This window comes from Moschus berezovskii, chromosome 14 (genome assembly GCF_049115385.1).
Source record: "Moschus berezovskii isolate FMDL1 chromosome 14, NW_MosBer_1.0, whole genome shotgun sequence".
In the NCBI taxonomy this organism is placed as follows: Eukaryota; Metazoa; Chordata; class Mammalia; order Artiodactyla; family Moschidae; genus Moschus; species Moschus berezovskii.
This window is the reverse complement of record NC_142473.1, coordinates 55,990,562-56,009,654: the sequence shown is the minus strand read 5'-3', so window position 1 is coordinate 56,009,654 and position 19,093 is coordinate 55,990,562. Positions and strand designations below refer to the sequence as shown.

Genomic DNA, 19,093 nt, shown 5'->3' with positions numbered 1-19,093 from the left:
GTTTGCATGTTAAAAGAAGGGTGGGACCTGGTATTGGGATGAAAGTTATAAATATATGTGTAAGGGGCTACTGAATGCATAAGCTGGGGCTTTCCCTTTTCCCTTATAAATTAGGGATTTCTTTTCCTATTTATAGTGAAAAGATTGAGCTTCTCATTTGTCATCTTGTCTGAAGCATCTTAGTTTTGCTCAATAGGAGTGCTGGAAAGAACCTTAGAACTAATCTTGCCTTTATTAAAGAGGAAACTGAAGCCTAAAAAGAAAAGAGAGTTGTCCAGAGTCATACAGTGAATTAATGACACATTGACATCCTAATTGCAGTTTAATGTTCTTTCTAAATGCTACTGTGTTTTCAGGGAAGAAATGTTCAGCACTTGGGGAGCAATTAATCTTTCCATAATGGAAAATGATAAATGCTCACACATTTATAAAAATCATCCCAGATTGTCAACTGTTGAAAGTTTTAGAATAATCTTTTTGAAAATGTTTTTACCTGTAAAATTTGGAGTATATACTTTTTGTTTTGTTTTAGATTAAGTATTCATATTGCCCACAAAAAATAAGATCCCAAGTAATTGTTTTTACCCAGTATGGACTAGTACTGTTCTTTTATGTGAGAACGGAACCGTTGTTTCCTTGCTTTTCTGGTTTCCTCTTGGAGTTGGTATCACTAAGCCTGTCACAGAGTGGAAAGCACCGGTCAGTGCCCCACTGACTTACTTCTCCTGCTGGGTAAATGTAGGGCATTAGGAAGGGCTAATTGCCACTATCTTCTGTTGTATTTCTGAAATTGCTGTTGTTCCTATCCTCTTCTGGAGCACATTTCAATGCAACAGACACTGAGTTCCTACTGTATCTGTCTGAGTGCCAGTCATTCAGACAGATGCTGAGGATATCTACTACATGTGAAGAGCCCAGACTCAAGAAGCTCACTGACATGTACACAAACAAGTAAAATATAATCAGGCAAGTGCCGTACCTGACACAATGTTCTTGGTGTCCGTTGATGAGTACAATTAATGCATCCTGATCCCTGGGTCGGGAAGATCCCCTGGAGAAGGAAACGGTAACCCACTCCAGTATTCTTGCCTGGAGAATCCCATGGACGGAGAAGCCTGGTAGGCTACAATCCACGGGGTCGCAAAGAGTCGGACACGACTGAGCGACAGAACGGAACGGATGTGGTATAATTTTTTTTTACAATTTATAGAGACATTTACATATCATATAATTCACCCATTTCAAGTGTATTATTCACTGGTTTTTAGTAAATTTACCAAATTGTACAACCATCTTCACAAATAAGTTTTAGAACATTTTCATGACCCGGGTAAGATCCCTCATGTCCATTTACTGTTAATCCATATTCCTATCCCCTGTGCAGGCAACTTCTAATCTGTTTTCTTTCTTGATAGGTTTACCTTCTCTAGACATTTCATATAAATTGAACCATACAATACCTGGTCTCTTATGTCTTGCTTCTTTCACTTAGCAAGTTTTTGAGGTTCATCTTTGTCTTAGAATGTATCAATAGTTTGTACCTTTTTATTGCTGAATAGTATTCCACTCTATGAATATACTGCATTTTGTTTATCTGTTAATCAGTGATAGAAATTTAGGTTGTTACCCACTTTTGGCTATCATCAGTAATGCTAATGTTAACATTTGTGTACAGGTTAATGTATGAATATGTTTTCATTACTCTTGAGTTGCTGAATCAATAGTATAGTAACTTATGTTTAACTTTTTCAGAAATTGCCCAACTTTTCCAAAGTGGCTACCATTTTGTGTTTCTTTCTACCATTATATGTGTGTTTTGTTTCTCCATATCTTCACTGCCATTTGCTATAGTCTGTCTCTTTGCTTATAGTCATCCTGCTGCTGCTGCATCACTTCAGTCGTGTCCAACTCTGTGCGACCCCATAGCCGGCTCATTGCAGTTTTGATATACATTAACCTAATGACTAATGCTGGGAAAGGTTGGGGGCGGGAGGAGAAGGGGACGACAGAGAATGGGATGGCTGGATGGCATCACCGACTCTGTGTACATGAGTTTGAATGTACTCCGGGAGTTGGTGATGGGCAGGGAGGCCTGGCGTGCTGTGATTCATGGGGTCGCAGAGAGTCGGACACGACTGAGCGACTGAACAACAACAACAACAAATGACTAATGATATTGAATATCTTCTTATGCCTTATTAGTGATTCATATATTTACTTTGATAAAATGTCTGTTCAGATCTTTAGTTTTTTTTAATCAGATTGTGTGTCTTCTTAATATGGATTAGATCTTGAAGGCGAATTGAAATTTATTCTGCAGGATTGAAAAAAACATGCTGGGGAGTGAAAATAACCATTGAAAATAATAAAAATAATAAGTGACATTCACTGAAGGTTTATTTCATGTTAGACATTTTTCTAATTGAATTCCTTGTATTAACTCATTTAATCCTCTCGACAATCCTATATTTTAGGTACTGTTTTTAATCTTCATAGTTTAGGAAACTATGTTTAAGAAATTTGCTCAAGATCACTCAGCTAATAAGTATCAGAGCCAGAAAAGCTTGAAAATGCATTACGGTATTTGAAATAGCAAATAGGTTTAGTATGGTGAAGGAGTTGAACACTGTAAATGTAGGCTGCAACCAGATTTTGTGTTTGAGTTTTACATATGGTAGCATATGTAGAACTATGGAATCTTTTCAAGTATGACAGCCATGTGGTAATTGCAAACAAGTTCACTCTGCAGGACAGTATTGTTCCTTTATTTTACTTTGGATTATATGATTTATAAAAGGAACTTTGAATTCCTTATGGATTTAACACATTCAGTTTTATTTACCCAGTAGATATTTATTGCATATGATTTGTATATTTCCTTGCCTTATATAGAGAAGAGTAGTCAATAAATATTTGATCTAGATTTAGATAAGATAAATTTAGGAGAGCTGTAGGACTTTTAAAGTCATCATCATGATTAAATGTAACTTACTTTCTTCTGAAAAGTTTTTAATATAAACCATTTCCAATTCCAACATTTTCCCTACAAAAGTAAAAAATGTACAGCTGAAAACAGTCACAGTATTAACCACTGGGATTTAGTTAAGGGTTGAAAGTGTTGCACTTCTTGGTTTTTGTTGTTTTTTTTGGCTTAATCTTTTTTAATCTGCTAGTACATCAAAATTCCTTTTCATTCTATTTTAATATATGATTATTTTAAGTCATGTTTTACAGTGATATACCAAAGGGAACTGGCCAAAATTATTTTCTGAAGTCACAATGATCTAGTCTATACAGTAATAGAATTAAATTAGGAATCTTAGTTTAACCTTAAGATTAAGGATAGTGACAGTGATCAGTGGCAAGTTCCATCTGATGTAGTAATTTAGTAGCTGGCTCATGGTTAATACTGAAAGATTTATATGTCTCTGTTTCCATATAGAATTGCTGATTTCCAAGGTATCCCTTCTTTGTATCTCCTGGTATCAAATGATACCTGAAAGGCAAAAATCTTTCTGGAAATAATAAAGTTCATCTTTCTTCACGGAAATGAAAGTTTTTAGTATAAGATTGTTCTAAGAAGGATATGGAATGTACCCTAAAATCCCCCCCCCAAAAGAAGGATAAATGTAAATTCTGTGAGAGAGATTTTACAAGTACATTTATCAGAATCTCTATGTTTAAAGTCATTCAGCTGTCACATGGGTAATAACTTTGTGTTAGAGATTCATGCAGGTGTTGTACAATGAGAAATCATGGGCTTTGGAGTCAACTAGCTGTGCTATGTGCTGGCTGTATTTATTTTTATTTACATATTTATATATATTTAACCAACTCCCGGAGTTCACTCAAACTCATGTCCATCGAGTTGGTGATGCCATCCAGCCATCTCATTCTCTGTCGTCCCCTTCTCCTCCCACCCCCAATCCTTCCCAGCATGAGTCTTTTCCAGTGAGTCAACTCATCACATGAGGTGGCCAAAGTATTGGAGTTTCAGCTGGGAGTTGGTGATGGACAGGGAGGCCTGGCATGCTGTGATTCACGGGGTCGCAAAGAGTCGGACACGACTGAGCGACTGAACTGAACTGAACCTCTTTGATTCAGCTTCCTTATATGAAATGACTGTACTTTATTGAGTTTGAAAATTAAACTTGACTCAATGCCTGGCACATAGTAGTTAGAAAATAAATGTTGACAGCCTTTTTTCTCCTATCCTCAAGACAACCATGTTTCTTTTTTTTTTTTTAAGGTTGTGCCACAAATTACTATGGGAAATACTTAAATATCAAATATAATAAAAGACATTACCAAGATTATGAAATATGATAACACTTTGTAGTCACGGCCTCCAGTTTTCAACTCCCTTACTGAGTTGATCACTGGAAATTTCTCGGCATTTTCTCTCCTGTTTTATTCTACAAAGGATAACTCACCAAGTTTTAAGGCTAAAAGGCAATATGTCTGGAATAAAAAGTAGCTAATAGCTACTGTCCATTCTTATTCCTCTTAAAAGTACATGACTTGCTCTGCTCAGCACCTCTCTGCCCTACATACATCTCAGTGTGTCTCCCTTCCATTATCAGAACTAGTGTTGTGTGCACTTAGGGAGCATTTCTTCACATTGTGTGACAAAGAACAAAGTTAACCTGGGAAAGAATACAAGAAACATGCATGTCCACAAAACTTAGATAAGTATGATCTATACAAGCAGCCAGTGGTTCAGCGGTAAAAAATCCGCCTGCAATGCAGGAGATATGGGTTCAATGCCTGGGTCGGGAAGAGCCCCCGGAGTAGGAAATGGCAAATCACTCCAGTATTCTTGCCTGATAAATCCCATGGACAAAGGAGCCTCTCAGGCCACAGTCCATGGGGTCACAAAGAGTCAGACATGGCTGAAGCAACTGCACACACGGCACACATACAAGCAGGAAAACCTTAAGGGAACATTTCCCTCAAACTTCCTGGTGGGGTTGAGAGGACCCTTTCCTGTTTACCTTCTCTGAACTGCAAATAATAAAATCTTCACGGAAATGATGAAAAAAAGAAAAGAGCTGACAATTAATTTCCAATATATGATCCTTTCCTATTATTTAAAATGCTACTTCTGACATTTAATTCTGCCTTCTATAGATTAACAGTTATATTAAACAAGACAACCACTTGCTGTAATTAGAATTTTGCATATTAAAGTTTCGCTTAAGTGGGGCAATTTTTGCATCTATTTAAAAATAAGTATTTAGCAAAAATGTCTTTGTCAGGACTTCCCTGGTGGTCCATTGGCTAAGACTTAGTGCTCCCACTGCAAGGGACCTGGGTTCGATCCCTAGTCAGGGAACTAGATCCACCATGCTGCAACTAAAATATCCCATGTGCCTCAACTAAGACCCTACACAGCCAAATAAATATATTTTAAATGCCCTTGTCTATAAAAACATCTATATGTGATCAATATATCATGCAGAGCATTTACCTGAAAATTCTCACTGTTACAAGTGGCTGTTTCTGTTGATGGGAATCTTATATTACATTTAGCATTGACTCATCAGCATGAACGCGTTGTGGTAGAGAATTTATGGAAAATACTCCTGATGGATAGATAGATACCATCCTCCTGTACATATACTGGCAATAATATCCAAATTGAAAGATTCTAATTATAGACATGAGTGTCCCTTTCTAGAATCAGCAGTGTCTACTGTCAGGTGTTCAGAGAGGACTGTCCTAAGTTCTTGAGCCTTAGGACAGAAAGGGAATTCAGAAAGGGAATTCCCTGGCAGACCAGTGATTAAGATTCCTGCTTTTACTGCTGAGGGCCTACATTCAGTCCCTGGTCAGGGAAATAAGATCCCGCAAGCCACAGGAGCAGCCACCCCCCCAAAAAAAATATTTTTGTAGTGTAGTTCTTTAAAGTTATTTAATAACTATAAATTTTGAAAAGGTTTTATTTTAATATTACTTTCTAAAAAGATGGGTGATTTTTTTTTTTATTGGTGATTTTTAAAAGCAACATTGCTAGGCTCTGAAAGCCTTCCTAAACTCTTTAAATGGTTTGACTTTTGTTTTTCTAAAAACAACATTAAATCAAAAAATATCTTCTTTTTTTGTGTGGCTACACTGTGCCGCTTATAGGATCTTAGTTTCCATCCAGAGATGGAACTTGTGTTCCTGCAGTGGAAGTGCGAAGTCCTAGCCACTGGACCACCAGGGAAGTCCCACACTTTCCAATATTCTTGACATATTTTTTTTTTTTTTAAAGTCGCTCAGTCGTGTCCGACTCTTTGCGACCCCGTGGACGGTAGCCTACCAGGCTTCTCCGTCCATGGGATTCTCCAGGCAAGAATACTGGAGTGGGTTACCATTTCCTTCTCCAGGGGATCTTCCCGACCCAGGGATCGAACCCAGGTCTCCCACATTGGAGGCAGACGCTTTAACCTCTGAGCCACCAGGGAAGCCCCTTGACATATTAGTTTAAGCCAAAAGATGTCTTAGCATTCAGTAAAAGCTTAGCCAGAATTTCATTGAAAAGAAATTTGTATTTTAGCAATGTCTTTTTCAGTATTACTCTCTCTGTGTTATCAGTGTTAGATAAATAAAACAATTAATAAACAGTATGGTCATATAAGTATGGGCTTCCCTTGTGGCTCAGCTGGCAAAGAATCTGCCTGCAATGAGGGAGACCTGGGTCAGATTCCTGGGTTGGGAATATCCTCTGGAAAAGGGAAAGACCCACTCCACTATTCTGGCCTGGAGAATTCCATGGACTGTATAGTCCATGGGGTTGCAAAGAATCTGACACAACTGAGTGACTTTCTCTCTCTCTACGGTCATATAAAGATAGGAGGAATCTCAAGAGGTCTCAACACAAGCTCTGGATCTAGCTCTTACTGGCTAAAAGGCTTTAGAGAGACATATATCTTTTTTGAGCCTAGATTTCCACACTTATAAATTGAGAATAGTCTCTATTAATATTGTTTTGAGATCTAAATGTATGTAAAACACACATTTAAGCACAGAGCTTAAATATTAAGTAAATGATACCCTTTTAAGAAATAAAATAGCTGTATAGTTTTATAATTATAAAAAAGCATTAAAAATTTTTTCACCTAAACCCTCACTATTCAGAGGTAACCACGGGTAACATTTTGGCCAATATCCTTCTGAACATTTCTCTGCAGATATATACTTACCTAGATAATGGACACACAACTTTATATAAGTAGATTTTTTTAATAAGTAGATTATTAATAGACTTGAATTTAAGCTATTTTTTTCTCTTTCAGTAGTGCATCATGGATCTTTAATATCTGCATTATCTATACTCCCTAACCATCTTAGAAATTTGACATCCTGCACCTTCCATGGTTTGTCTTTATGGTTTTCATCTCCAGTACGTCCTAAAATTATGTCATGAATTAAAAATTCCAAGTAAATTAATAGGTTTTTATAATATTTTGATAATCTTTACAGAGGCCCTTCTGCTCTTGAGACTATCCTCTCAGATAATGCTAAGAAGAAATTTGGAGCAGAGAGCAGTAGCAATGTATAGCATAATTTCTGGGTCTCTTATGCAGAGAAACACACTGTTCCCTCTGATTACAGCCAATGCATGAGCCTGTTTGTTCTCTTAATTGTAGCACTGGTAAGGATCTGGGATTTCTTCTCATCTAGAGATGTCTTGATTTTCAGTTGAGAAAGCTGCGGCCCAGAGAGGAAGTTAAGTGTATGAGCCAGAATGACATACCCAGGCCTCTTTGAGGAGTGAATGCACTTCATATTCAATGGCTACTTTTTAAAGAACAAATAAATTTCATAAAATAAAATATATAAAGATTCTTTAAGTTGGGGATCAAAAAAGAAAAATTCCTTCCTTAGCCATCCATTTTAATGTATTTTGTAGTGAGAATTTAAACATAAAAAAAGAGATCTTTTATTTTACAAGAGCAGAGGGATCTCAGTCCTCAAATGAGCTTTGAGAATCTAGATTAAAATGCACGGCACTAATTTACTATTAGTCCTCTTTCTCCTCTGTTCATCCTGTTCTTCTCCACACAAAATACTTTCCTTTATCCATTAGAAACTGATTCCAATTCATTATGTTATTCTCCTCACTTCTGAAGGCACCATACTAGTAATCTGGTGGCCTGGCCCTCACTTTAGGTTGTATTTGTTAACCAGCCTTTACTGAGGGTATTCTGTGTACTATTAGGCAAGGTGCTACATGCCAGGAATGCATCCTTTAGGGCCTCATATTGCCTGAAGACAAACAGGAAGAAACATACGTGCAGCAGTCTCAGTGTAATGTTATGTTAGCCTGACAGCAGCCACATAGTAGATGTCTTGCTGCTGCTGCTGCTGCTGCTGCTGAGTCACTTCAGTCGTGTCCGACTCTGTGTGACCCCACAGACAGCAGTGCACCAGGCCCCCCCGTCCCTGGGATTCTCCAGGCAAGAACAGTGGAGTGGGTTGCCATTTCCTTCTCCAATGTGTGAAAGTGAAAGTGAAGTCGCTCAGTCATGTCTGACTTGTAGCGACTTCATGGACTGCAGCCCACCAGGCTCCTCCGTCCATGGGATTTTCTAGGAAAGAGTACTGGAGTGGCTTGCCATTGCCTTCTCCGAGTAGATGTCTTACAAATGAATAAATTAATATGATGGAGATATGTCTAAACTGAAGGAATCCCTGAGTCTGTCTGGGAATATCAGGGAAGATTTCGCAGAGAACGTGGACTTGAACTGAGATTTGAAAAATAACTGAGAATTTGTCTGTGGACCAAAAAAGATAGGGTAGTTATTCCAACCAGAAAGAAGAGTACTCAAAAGCGTAGGCTTGTGTTTGGATTGACATTTATTTTCCAGGAAAAGATCTGTCTGCTTCTGAAATGTTTTATTAAAGCTTGTATGATTTCTGAAATCTGATGTTTCCAAAAATTTCAAGAATCTTGGGAGTTGACCTGAATTATCAAATAACCCAAACTGACAGACTAATAAACTACCTAACCTACATTTAAAAGTCGATAGGAAATTCCTTTTATAGCATTTCTCTTCAGTTTGTAATTTGAACTGTTTTTCTGCTATTATGCAGAGAATTGTTATGTTATAATATATGCCTCTTTAAAAATAATCAAGTTAAATAAGTGAACTTTTCCAGAGCTAATCTACTGTGTTGTTTGGTATTTAATTTTCAGTCTCATATTCTGCTTTAGGAAAATAATGTTTTTTAAATTATTTCTGAATAGCCTATGTATGTTACTGTTCTTTTATATATTTTAACACATTTCTAAGAAATAGAGGAAAAGTATTAAAAGTATGAACTAAAGATTAAATTAGCCACCATTTTAAAAAGAAGCAGTCACTAACAGTTCCTTTCACAGTATCCCACTACTGATACCACTGTCTTAAAAAGGTAGTGATCTTTACTAGATTCTAATTTATATTGACCTTTATTTGTGGGAGTGGCATTAGAACATTTCTGTATGTATTGTTTAGTACCCTGGCCTGTGTTTTCCTTATAAGGAATTCTCATTTGTCTAGAACTGTATTATAGGTAGCCATGCTTTTCCATGGCTTGATTTCAGAATTCATGAAAGCAATCAATCTACTTGAATTTTCATTACATGGCATTCCTTGCCCAGAAGATCCCAAAATCACATCTCCCAGTCAGTGGTATTTGTGATCTGTACTGATCATTGGCAATGGCAACCCACTCCAGTATTCTTGCCTGGAGAATCCCATGGACAGAGGAGCCTGGTGGGCTATAGTCCATGGAGCCGCAAAGAGTCGGACACGACTGAGCGACTATACTACACTACACACTGATCATTGGCACTCCATTCTGAGTAATAGTAAACCCATAGGGAATGAAAAAAAAAAGCACAGCTTTCAAGCACAGATAATACTCAGTAAAAAGATACAAATTCTGTGTGGGCAAGTTGGCTATGCAGCCAAAACACATTTTAGACCTGTTTACCAGTTCCTACAATGTGCCTCAGTAATGAAAATTAAAGTTCTCTGTTAGTTGCCTCCTTTCTTATCTACTCTGTGCTCTACAAGTTCATTCTTTTTGGATCTCAATCTTTCATTATATCTTCAACCTTGTTTTTGACTCATTATTTGGTCTGTCAAGAACCTGGGAATTATTTGGACTTTTTATTAACAATAATGCTAATTTTTTTGTTTCAAGTAATTTTCTTTTGGGTCTTTAGCAGTTACCATCTATTGGATACTTACACATATACTATAAGAAAATGTTTAAAATATGACCTCATTTTATCCTAAATAACCCCTTTGAGACAGATGGCATTTTCACCAATTTCAGCTGTAACTAAAACACAGATTAATTAACAACCCAAAAGATCATAAAGCTAGTAAATGGCATAGAGAAGATTAAAACTGGATCTATCTGGCTCAAAAATCTGTACCTGAGCTCTTCAGAGTATACCTTTCTACCATACATCCTATAGATTACATTTCCATTCTGCATTCAGGGTTTAACATTTTAAACCTTGGCTTCTGAGTACAGAGATTAATTTAAATGCCTAGATCCTTTTGCAAACCAAATATAATTCCCTAATAACCCAAAGAATGAATCAGTATAAAATGTAAATGTAAAGTTGGTTTAAAAAAATAAATAAAGTTGGTTAGACTTGGATATGTTTCAATTCATTTATCATTATATAATCTAGCTTTAGCTGAAATGTCTGCATAGAGAAAAAGTTTTTCAACCTTGTCTGCAGTCCCCCCAAAAAATATTAAATTTTTAATCCAATTTTAATAAAGATTGTTTTTTATGAATTCTTCATTGTTTAGAAGAAGTTAAAACAGTTTAGTGGTTAAGAGCTCTAATTCTGGAATCAGAAGTTGTAACATTTACTATCTGGTAGACACTGGAAATTTTATTTAACATCTCTGAGCCTCAGTTTCCTTTTCTATAAAATGACCATGTGACCCATCTCATAAAATTGTCATAAAAGTTACATGAAGCACTTGCCACAGTACCTTGCATAATAGGGGTTAACTATTAACTCTTGTTTAGTTAGATTTTGCAGTTTGTTCTTTGTGATCATTTGCTCTAGCATCCCTATCTTTGAGATGACAAGTAAAGCCCAGAAGAAGGACAAAAGCTAGCTTGAGGTTTGGTGGTAAGTTGGTGATGGACCTGTAACTAAATCCCAGTATTTTTGAGGCTGGTTAGGTTGTGCTGCTGTTACTGTATTCTTTTTTTTTTTTTTTTTCTTTCACTTCTGTCCAATGATTCTTTCTTTAATCCCATTGAAATTATTAAATTGTTTCCATTTTGTTTAGTGTCATAGTAAGTTGGCATGAATACTTTTTCTTTTTTGCTTTAGCTTGGTTTTCTTCATACCCAAAATGGATCAAGCTACAGTATTAGAGATGAAGCTTTAATGTTCAGCAATGAAAAACAAAAATCTGTGGTCGTTTATGGTTCTTACACCTTCCTCTTTGTCTTCTGCTAATCTCCTATGACATGAGACATTGCTTTCCACAGTGGTGGAACATGCCTCATATTTTGAGTGCTGATTAAATGAAGGCCCTCTGGTCTACCTACAGAATGGTAGTAATTTCAACAAGGGTAACAGTACTTTCCCCTCTGTTGTCTCTTGTGTTGTAGAGCCGACAATTAGAATCAGAAACAGGGACCACAGAAGAGCACAGTTTAAACAAAGAGGCTCGGAAATGGGCCACACGTGTGGCACGGGAGCACAAAACTATTGTTCACCAACAACGGGTAAGTGTAATAGAGGATCGTAGGTTACATCTAACTTAAGTCAAACATCAAACCAGTTTAAGGAGTTGAATTTTATTGTGTGAAAAATACCTGATAGATGTTTTTCCTATAACTCAACACTCAATAATGTCTTCCGCTATCTACTAAACACCTGTACAGTATATCCCTATAGCTTATTAATTTTATGCGTGTTTATACCTCTTAATCCCCTACCCCTATTTTGCCCCTACCTCATTCTCTCTTTCCACTGGTAACCACTAGTTTGTTCTCTATATCTGTGAATCTGTTTCTTTTTTGTTATTTCTACTAATTTGTTTTATATTTTAGATTCCACATATAAGTGATAACATAGAGTATTTATCTTTCTCTGACTTAAAAAAATTTTTTTATTAAATTTATTTGTAATTTCAGTGAAATCTCAGTAAAACTTTAAAAATATTTTCAAAGGAACTTCAAAATCTGATCCTAAAATGTGTCTGATATCTGCCTTCCCAGAAGGAGAAATAGATTCGATTCCTGACTTGGGAAGATACCCTGGTGGAGGACATGGGAACCCACTCCAGTATTCTTACCTAGGAAATCCCATGGACAGAGGAGCCTAGCGGTCTATAGCCATGAGGTCACAAAAGAATCTGACACAACTTAATGACTAAACAGCAAAACAGCAATAGCCAGTAACAGTAATAATGAGACATTTGTAGTTTAGCACATACTGAAAGATGCAATAATGACTATAGTAATTAAAGCTGTAGCATCATACAGGAGTTAACAAATGTATTAAAGAAAAATGATCTGTGTATGTATGTATCTTTAGATATTGATTCAAAAAAAACACTATAAAAAGTCATTTTTAGACAAGCAGGGAATTTTAATGATGAACAACATATTAAGGCTACCAAGGGATTATTGTGAAGTCTGATAATGGTACTGTGGTTATATTTTTTTAAAGGTTTTGGAGACTTTTACTAAAGCATGTAGGAATGAAATGACAAGATGTCTAGAATTTGCTTTAAAATGCTTTTCTATTAACATAGAAAAATAAAGAATAGGTAAAACAAATGTGGAGAAGTTTCTTTAACTAGTGAATCTTGGAGATCGATATTTAAGAATTCATCATACTAGTCTATTTTTGTATTTTAGTGTATTTAAAATACACTAGTCTGTTGAGTGTATTTAAATATTTCATAATAAAAACTTGTTAATGGCATTTCAGATCTTTGAGGAAAGGGTTTACTCAGGAAATGGCATTATAGCAATTATTTGTGTATTTGGAAAAATATATAAAGTTAGATTTCTCCTTTCTGCCATATACCAGGTAAATTTCAAAAGAATTAAAGACTTTAGAAAATTCATTAGAAAAATGAATAGAGGATATGAAATAATGCTCTATTACAGAGAAACAAAAATTGAAACAATGAGACAATCTTTTTAAAATTTCAAAGATTGATCCAGTGTTGGTGAAATGTAGAGAAATGTTCTTTTACACACTACTAGAAAAATAGGTACAGTCTCTTGTGAGCAATTTGGCAATGTCTATAAAAATGTACAGTTTCTACTTTTATGTTTTTGCCTTAGATAAATATTCTCATGTCTTCAAAGAGTCACTGACTAGGTTGATGTTCTGGTTGTTTAGTTGCAAAGTCTTGTCTGACTCTTTTGTGACCTCATGCAGGGTAGCCTGCCAGTCTCCTTTGTCCATGAGATTTTTCGGGCAAGAATATTGGAGTAGGTTGCCGTTTCCTTCTCCAGGGAATCTTCCTGACCCAGGGATCAAACCCGTATCTCCTGCGTTATAGGCAGATTCTTTACCACTAAGCCACCTGGGAAGCCCAGGTAGTTCGTACAGTACTATTTATAATATTGAGAAATTTGAAAACTCAAATGGCAGTAAAGTAAGAGTAAATAAAGTATGATACAGTTGAATTATTGAATCAGTGGATTAGAGAATGATGTCAGTCTATTTGTACAAATACACAAAGGTTTCTTAGACACATTTGATAGATCTCATTATTTTTTAAAACTGGACAAAGTATATAGGAAATATATAATAAATGGTTTGATGAAATGCAAGTAAATTGATGGGACAGTGGTTATCTTGAAGTAGGGAACACTTGGTAGGGTACGAAGCTACAATAGACTTTTTGCCATTTTGTATTAGTTGTTGTTTGGGAACTGTGCTTTCTATTCATGTAATTTTTAAATTAAAGGTGTGCATATCAAAAAATGCAATTCAAATAAGATTTTTAGATTGTGCCAATGTCAGTTGCCTGGATTTTATCTTATACAGTAGTTAGGTTTTACCGTTGGGGAATCTGGGTGAAGAGACTCCCTGTCCTATTTTTGCAACTTCTTGTAAGTCTGTAATTATTTCAGAGCTTTTTAAAAATTTTTCAAATAAATAAATGAAAACAAAGGTTAAAAAGCGAATCATGGAAACTTGTCACTGAAGTCTTTAAAATTATCTAGACATTCTAGTCATTTAATAAAAAAAGAGAAAAATAGAAAGCAATGATCATTTTCCTATTTTCTTTAATAGGTTCTAGATGATCTGGAATGCCATGGAGTTTCAGTATCAGAACAAAACCGAACAGAGCTGGAACAGAAAATAGATGAAGCTAAAGAAAATATTCGTAAAGCAGAGGTGAGGTGGGAGCTCGTTGTGGCGTTTTGCCCAGCTCCAACAGTCACAGCCGCGATGTGGACCTTTAGAATCCAGTCTCTATACACTGACTAATTTGAAGGGTGATTCACCATCTGTGTCCAGAGTATTATCTTTAGGTGTCTGTTTCATACAAGATAGTACACATAACAAAAAGACACTAAGCCAACTGTGAAGAGTTTACAATCATGAAACACTGAATAACAAAGCAGGCCACAATAAAGATTAATAGTACAGAAACTGATACACATAAATTCAGTGCCAGGAGTTGATTAAGCAGACAAGGCAAAAAAAAAAAAATGTTAAAACACTGAATTTTAATCTTTTGGGGAGTCGTAGAATCCTTTGAGGATTATATGACAATATAAAATCCTCTCTACCACAGAAAAATACACATTTTATGTGTAGTATTCAGCAGTTCAAGTACCATACACTAATATTCTGTGACCTAGAGAGGGAGAAGTTGAGATGAAAAGAAAAGTTATTTGCAAAGGAGGAAGATACAGGATATAGTTGACAGTTGGATTTGATTAGGATAGAAGACTTTTGTAAGAAAATGTGACACAAAGTAAGGAAAGTCATCATGGTTAAGACCAATTAATGGAGGACCCCTGCTCATTTGTATTTAGTTGCATATCCAATGCATCATAGTAAAGGGATATGGAAGTAGACATTTAAAAAAAAGACTGAGAGTGTCCAGCCCTCAGTGAGAATACATTCTTATTAGAAAGGCTGAAAGAATGCCCAAGATAGTTAAGACTCTAAAGCATAAGTGCCAAGGAGTGGTCTACACATAAGGAAACCAAAGGGCACAGGGGTCGCTGTGGGAGAAGTTATTAGGGCAGGTAATACAAAGAGGTAAAGCTTAAGGTGGACATTGACAGATGAAAAAGGGATAGCACAGTTTTGGGCCCTGCAGCCTCAAAAGGCAGAGCCAGAACTAAGAGAAGAAGGTAGGAAGAAGGCAGATTTGAGCTTGCTACTGCGAACAGTCAGATATGCCCAGTGGCAGAATAAGTGGCCCAGGGATCTAGTGCAGCACTGTAAATGTATAAGAAGATTCTGTACAAGCACTTCTTGCATTGGATTGAGCATTAATCTAAACTAGTGGCATCACCAACTCTGTGGACATGAGTTTGAGTGAACTCCGGGAGTTGGTGATGGACAGGGAGGCCTGGCGTGCTGTGATTCATGGGGTCACAGAGAGTCGGACACGACTGAGCGACTGAACTGAACTGAACTGAGTGATTTTCAAACACCCTCTCAGATCTCTAGAAGATTTGAGGAAGTGTTTCAGTGATTGAGGTGGGGCAAGGAGTGGGGGTTGGTAGTGAGCAGAAAGGCAGCATCAACAAAGACAGGGAATATGAGTGTGTTTGTGACACCGCCCATGGAAGTGATCTGAACCAGACAAGGCTTGCTGTCTACCTGGCCTGGAGAAGCCCTAGTAACCCCAGCTTGCCTTTATTTGTAGCACGTGACCCACAGCCTCCATAGTAAAGAGAGCAAAGTGAACAATAAATAGCCCTTTTCCTCACTGAATTCAAGGTCATGGCTAAACAGCTGCCCTAGGGTGCTGGCCAAGTACATTGGCAGGCTCTTGCCTAGTCTGATGAGAAACATGGGCTTGTGTAGAAGAGCTTTTCTTGTTTGATGTTTCTCCAAACTCTGAGTGAGGTCAATTTCAGAGTCTTGACAGGACAAGTCTCAGAAGTTTTCTGAAGGGTGTGTTCTCTCTTGTATTTTCCATTTCCAGACTTTATCCATAGTGTCACCATCTGGTACCCTACCTCCACCATTCCCTCCAGTAATAGCAGTAGTAGGAATCAGTCACACAAAGTCTGCATTTAGGCTGAATGACCTGTTATTTCCATGAATAAACTGCCCTGTGTTTGTAAAGCTTAAAATATGAAGTGAGATTCACACAACAGAATGACTCATCTCTCCTAATACTAGAATGTAAGTCTGCATTCTCAAAGATAATTTTTTTAACCAGAAATATGGAATATGCTAAAAACTACAATGCCAGAATCATTGTCTGTTTTTAATATCTATGAAATGCAGTTAATCCTACTGCCTTTATAAAACGATCTCTCACTTGATTTCCACTTATCAGTTACAAAAAATAACCCAGCTAAAACTAGATGGCAAACATGAGGATCATATTAGTGGATTATTTGCTGTATTATCATAAGATTTTTGTATAGGCTAGACCATGAGAGCCTTCAGAGGAATTGACAGTAATAGTTTCAGTAGATTTCCTTTTTCTTTCTTCTGCCTATATATCATTTGCATTGGATTTTCTCTTTCCATTCAACATTTACTTACTTTATTATAAATACTGAAACAGAAGGGAGAAGAAACTAGTTAAAAATCCATTATGTCCTTTATGTTTGGTGTTAACTCCTACTGCATGAATCCTAGCCTCCCTTGTTGGTTAATCTGCTTTATCTAATCTTTTCTATATTGTGTTTCCATTTAGTGTTGCTAATTAGAATAGAAACCTTTATGGTACTCAGTAATAGATTTAAAAATTTTTTTCCAGTCATAAGAAATTGAAAATGTAAATGGCCTGTGCCTTTCTAAAGAATAAGATTACTATTTCCAAAGAACAGTATAATAGAGGTTGTGTAATGATTAGTTAATTATTGGCTGGGTAATTTCGGGATGGACTCTTTGATTAGTTTAACAAACACATAATGAGTGTCTGCTGTGTGCCAGATTCTGATGAATATACTAGACGTAAACTGATGAACAAAATTATTGTTACATTGTTATGATCTCTATGACTGCTAGCTGTGCTACTCTTTGCAGCCCCTAGTTTAAGAATTGAAATGAGGCAATAGCTGTTCAAATTAAAATTTAAAGTTTTCTTAATCTGGTATTTAGGTATTTGAATTTTTTGAAATATCTTTTGTCATACAGATACACATTTCTTGATCTGACATGCTAGTGCTCAGTCACATCAGTCATGTCTGACTCTTTGCAACCCTATGGACCATCGCCTACCAGGCTCCTCTGTCCTTGGGATTTTTCTGGCAGGAATACTGGAGTGGGTTGCCACGCCCTCCAAGGGATCTTCCTGACCCAGGAATCAAACCTGTGTCTCTTGTGTGTTCTGCATTGCAGGCAAATTCTTTACTGCTGAGCCACCCATATCACACCCATTTTTAAGATAACTTTTCAAGAAACCAGGAGTTTTAAATGCCCTTTCTGGAAGCTGTACATTACTTGTGTTTCAGGACACAATTCTCTTGTACTTCAGTAATTCAAAATTCCAGTGTCACTTTTGTACTCGAAGACTAGGAAATGGTAAGACCTTTGCCATAATGCTATAAGAGAAGTATAAAAACTTCAGTTGCATAAAATGTGACGCCTCATTGTTGTTTAGTCACTAAGTCGTGTCTGACTCTTTTGTGACCCCCATGGGCTGTAGCCGACCAGGTTCCTCTGTCCATGGGATTTCCCAGGCAAGAATATTGGGATGGGTTGCCATTTCCTTCTCCCAGGGATCATCCCGACCCAGGGATCAAACCCGTGTCTCCTGTATTGCAGGTGGATTCTTTACCACTGAGCCATTTGGGAAGCCCCTGAATTCTCATTACTACAAGGTTAATGAAATGCTAAGGGTGACCCTGCTAGAAAGACAAAATTTCCAATCATATATATCCAAATTTATATTACCTTCAGACTTGTTTATTGTGAGGTGACGCTGTACTCTTATAATGTGGTATGTTGGTAGACCTCTTAACGAATCTCTTTCTTCAGTTTTTAATGTGAAAATTGTTCAAATGTACAGAAAAGATGAGTATTTATTTTTCAACATGCTGAATCAACTATTAATATTTTACAGTATAAAATTTATGGGTGTATTTCTGTGCTATAAATTGGAAGTTTAAAGGCCTGATCATAGTCTTATTTTAGGCAAGAATACTTTATAGATGATCCTGTTTTTCATCATAGTATGTTTTTATCAAGTTTTCTCACAATTGATGCTAAGAATAGTCACTTTCAATTTAGGTGGTACTACCAAATCTTTCCACTGTTCAAGTTCTTTTTTCTTTTTCCATTGCAATTAACAAGTATTAGTCACCTCCAGTGGCAGCAAGTGAGTCTTTCTCTCCCTTTCTTAAGTATCATTACAATGTCATGGAATTTTAAAACAATTTTATTAAGGTATAATATACCCAAAATCACTGCAGATGCTGATTGCAGCCAGGAAATTAAAAGACGCTTACTCCTTGGAAGGAAAGTTATGACCAACCTAGATAGCATATTAAGAAGCAGAGACATTACTTTGCCAACCAAGGTCCATCTAGTCAAGGCTATGGTTTTTCCCGTGGTCATGTATGGATGCGAGAGTTGGACTGTGAAGAAAGCTGATCACCGAAGAATTGATGCTTTTGAACTGTGGTGCTGGAGAAGACTCTTGAGAGTCCCTTGGACTGCAAGGAGATCCAACCAGTCCATTTTAAAGGAGATCAATCCTAGGTGTTCGTTGGAAGGACTGATGCTAAAGCTGAAACTGCAATACTTTGGCCACCTCATGCGACGAGTTGACTCACTGGAAAAGACTGATGCTGGGAAAGGCTGGGGGCGGGAGGAGAGGGGGACGACAGAGAATGAGATGGCTGGATGGCATCACAGACTCAATGGACATGAGTTTGAGTGAACTCCGGGAGTTGGTGA

The 19,093-nt window shown here is 36.8% G+C and overlaps 1 protein-coding gene across 1 annotated transcript in view; it reads left to right on the top strand.

Annotated features, from left to right (window-relative positions):
• FCHSD2 (FCH and double SH3 domains 2) overlaps positions 1–19,093 on the top strand; it is a 249,661-nt gene that overhangs the window by 190,780 nt on the left and 39,788 nt on the right. Inside the window, exons 11-12 of the mRNA XM_055423620.2 lie at positions 11,629–11,745; positions 14,282–14,386. Coding sequence (XP_055279595.2) covers positions 11,629–11,745; positions 14,282–14,386 — 222 coding nt within the window. The remainder of the gene's footprint in view (positions 1–11,628; positions 11,746–14,281; positions 14,387–19,093) is intronic.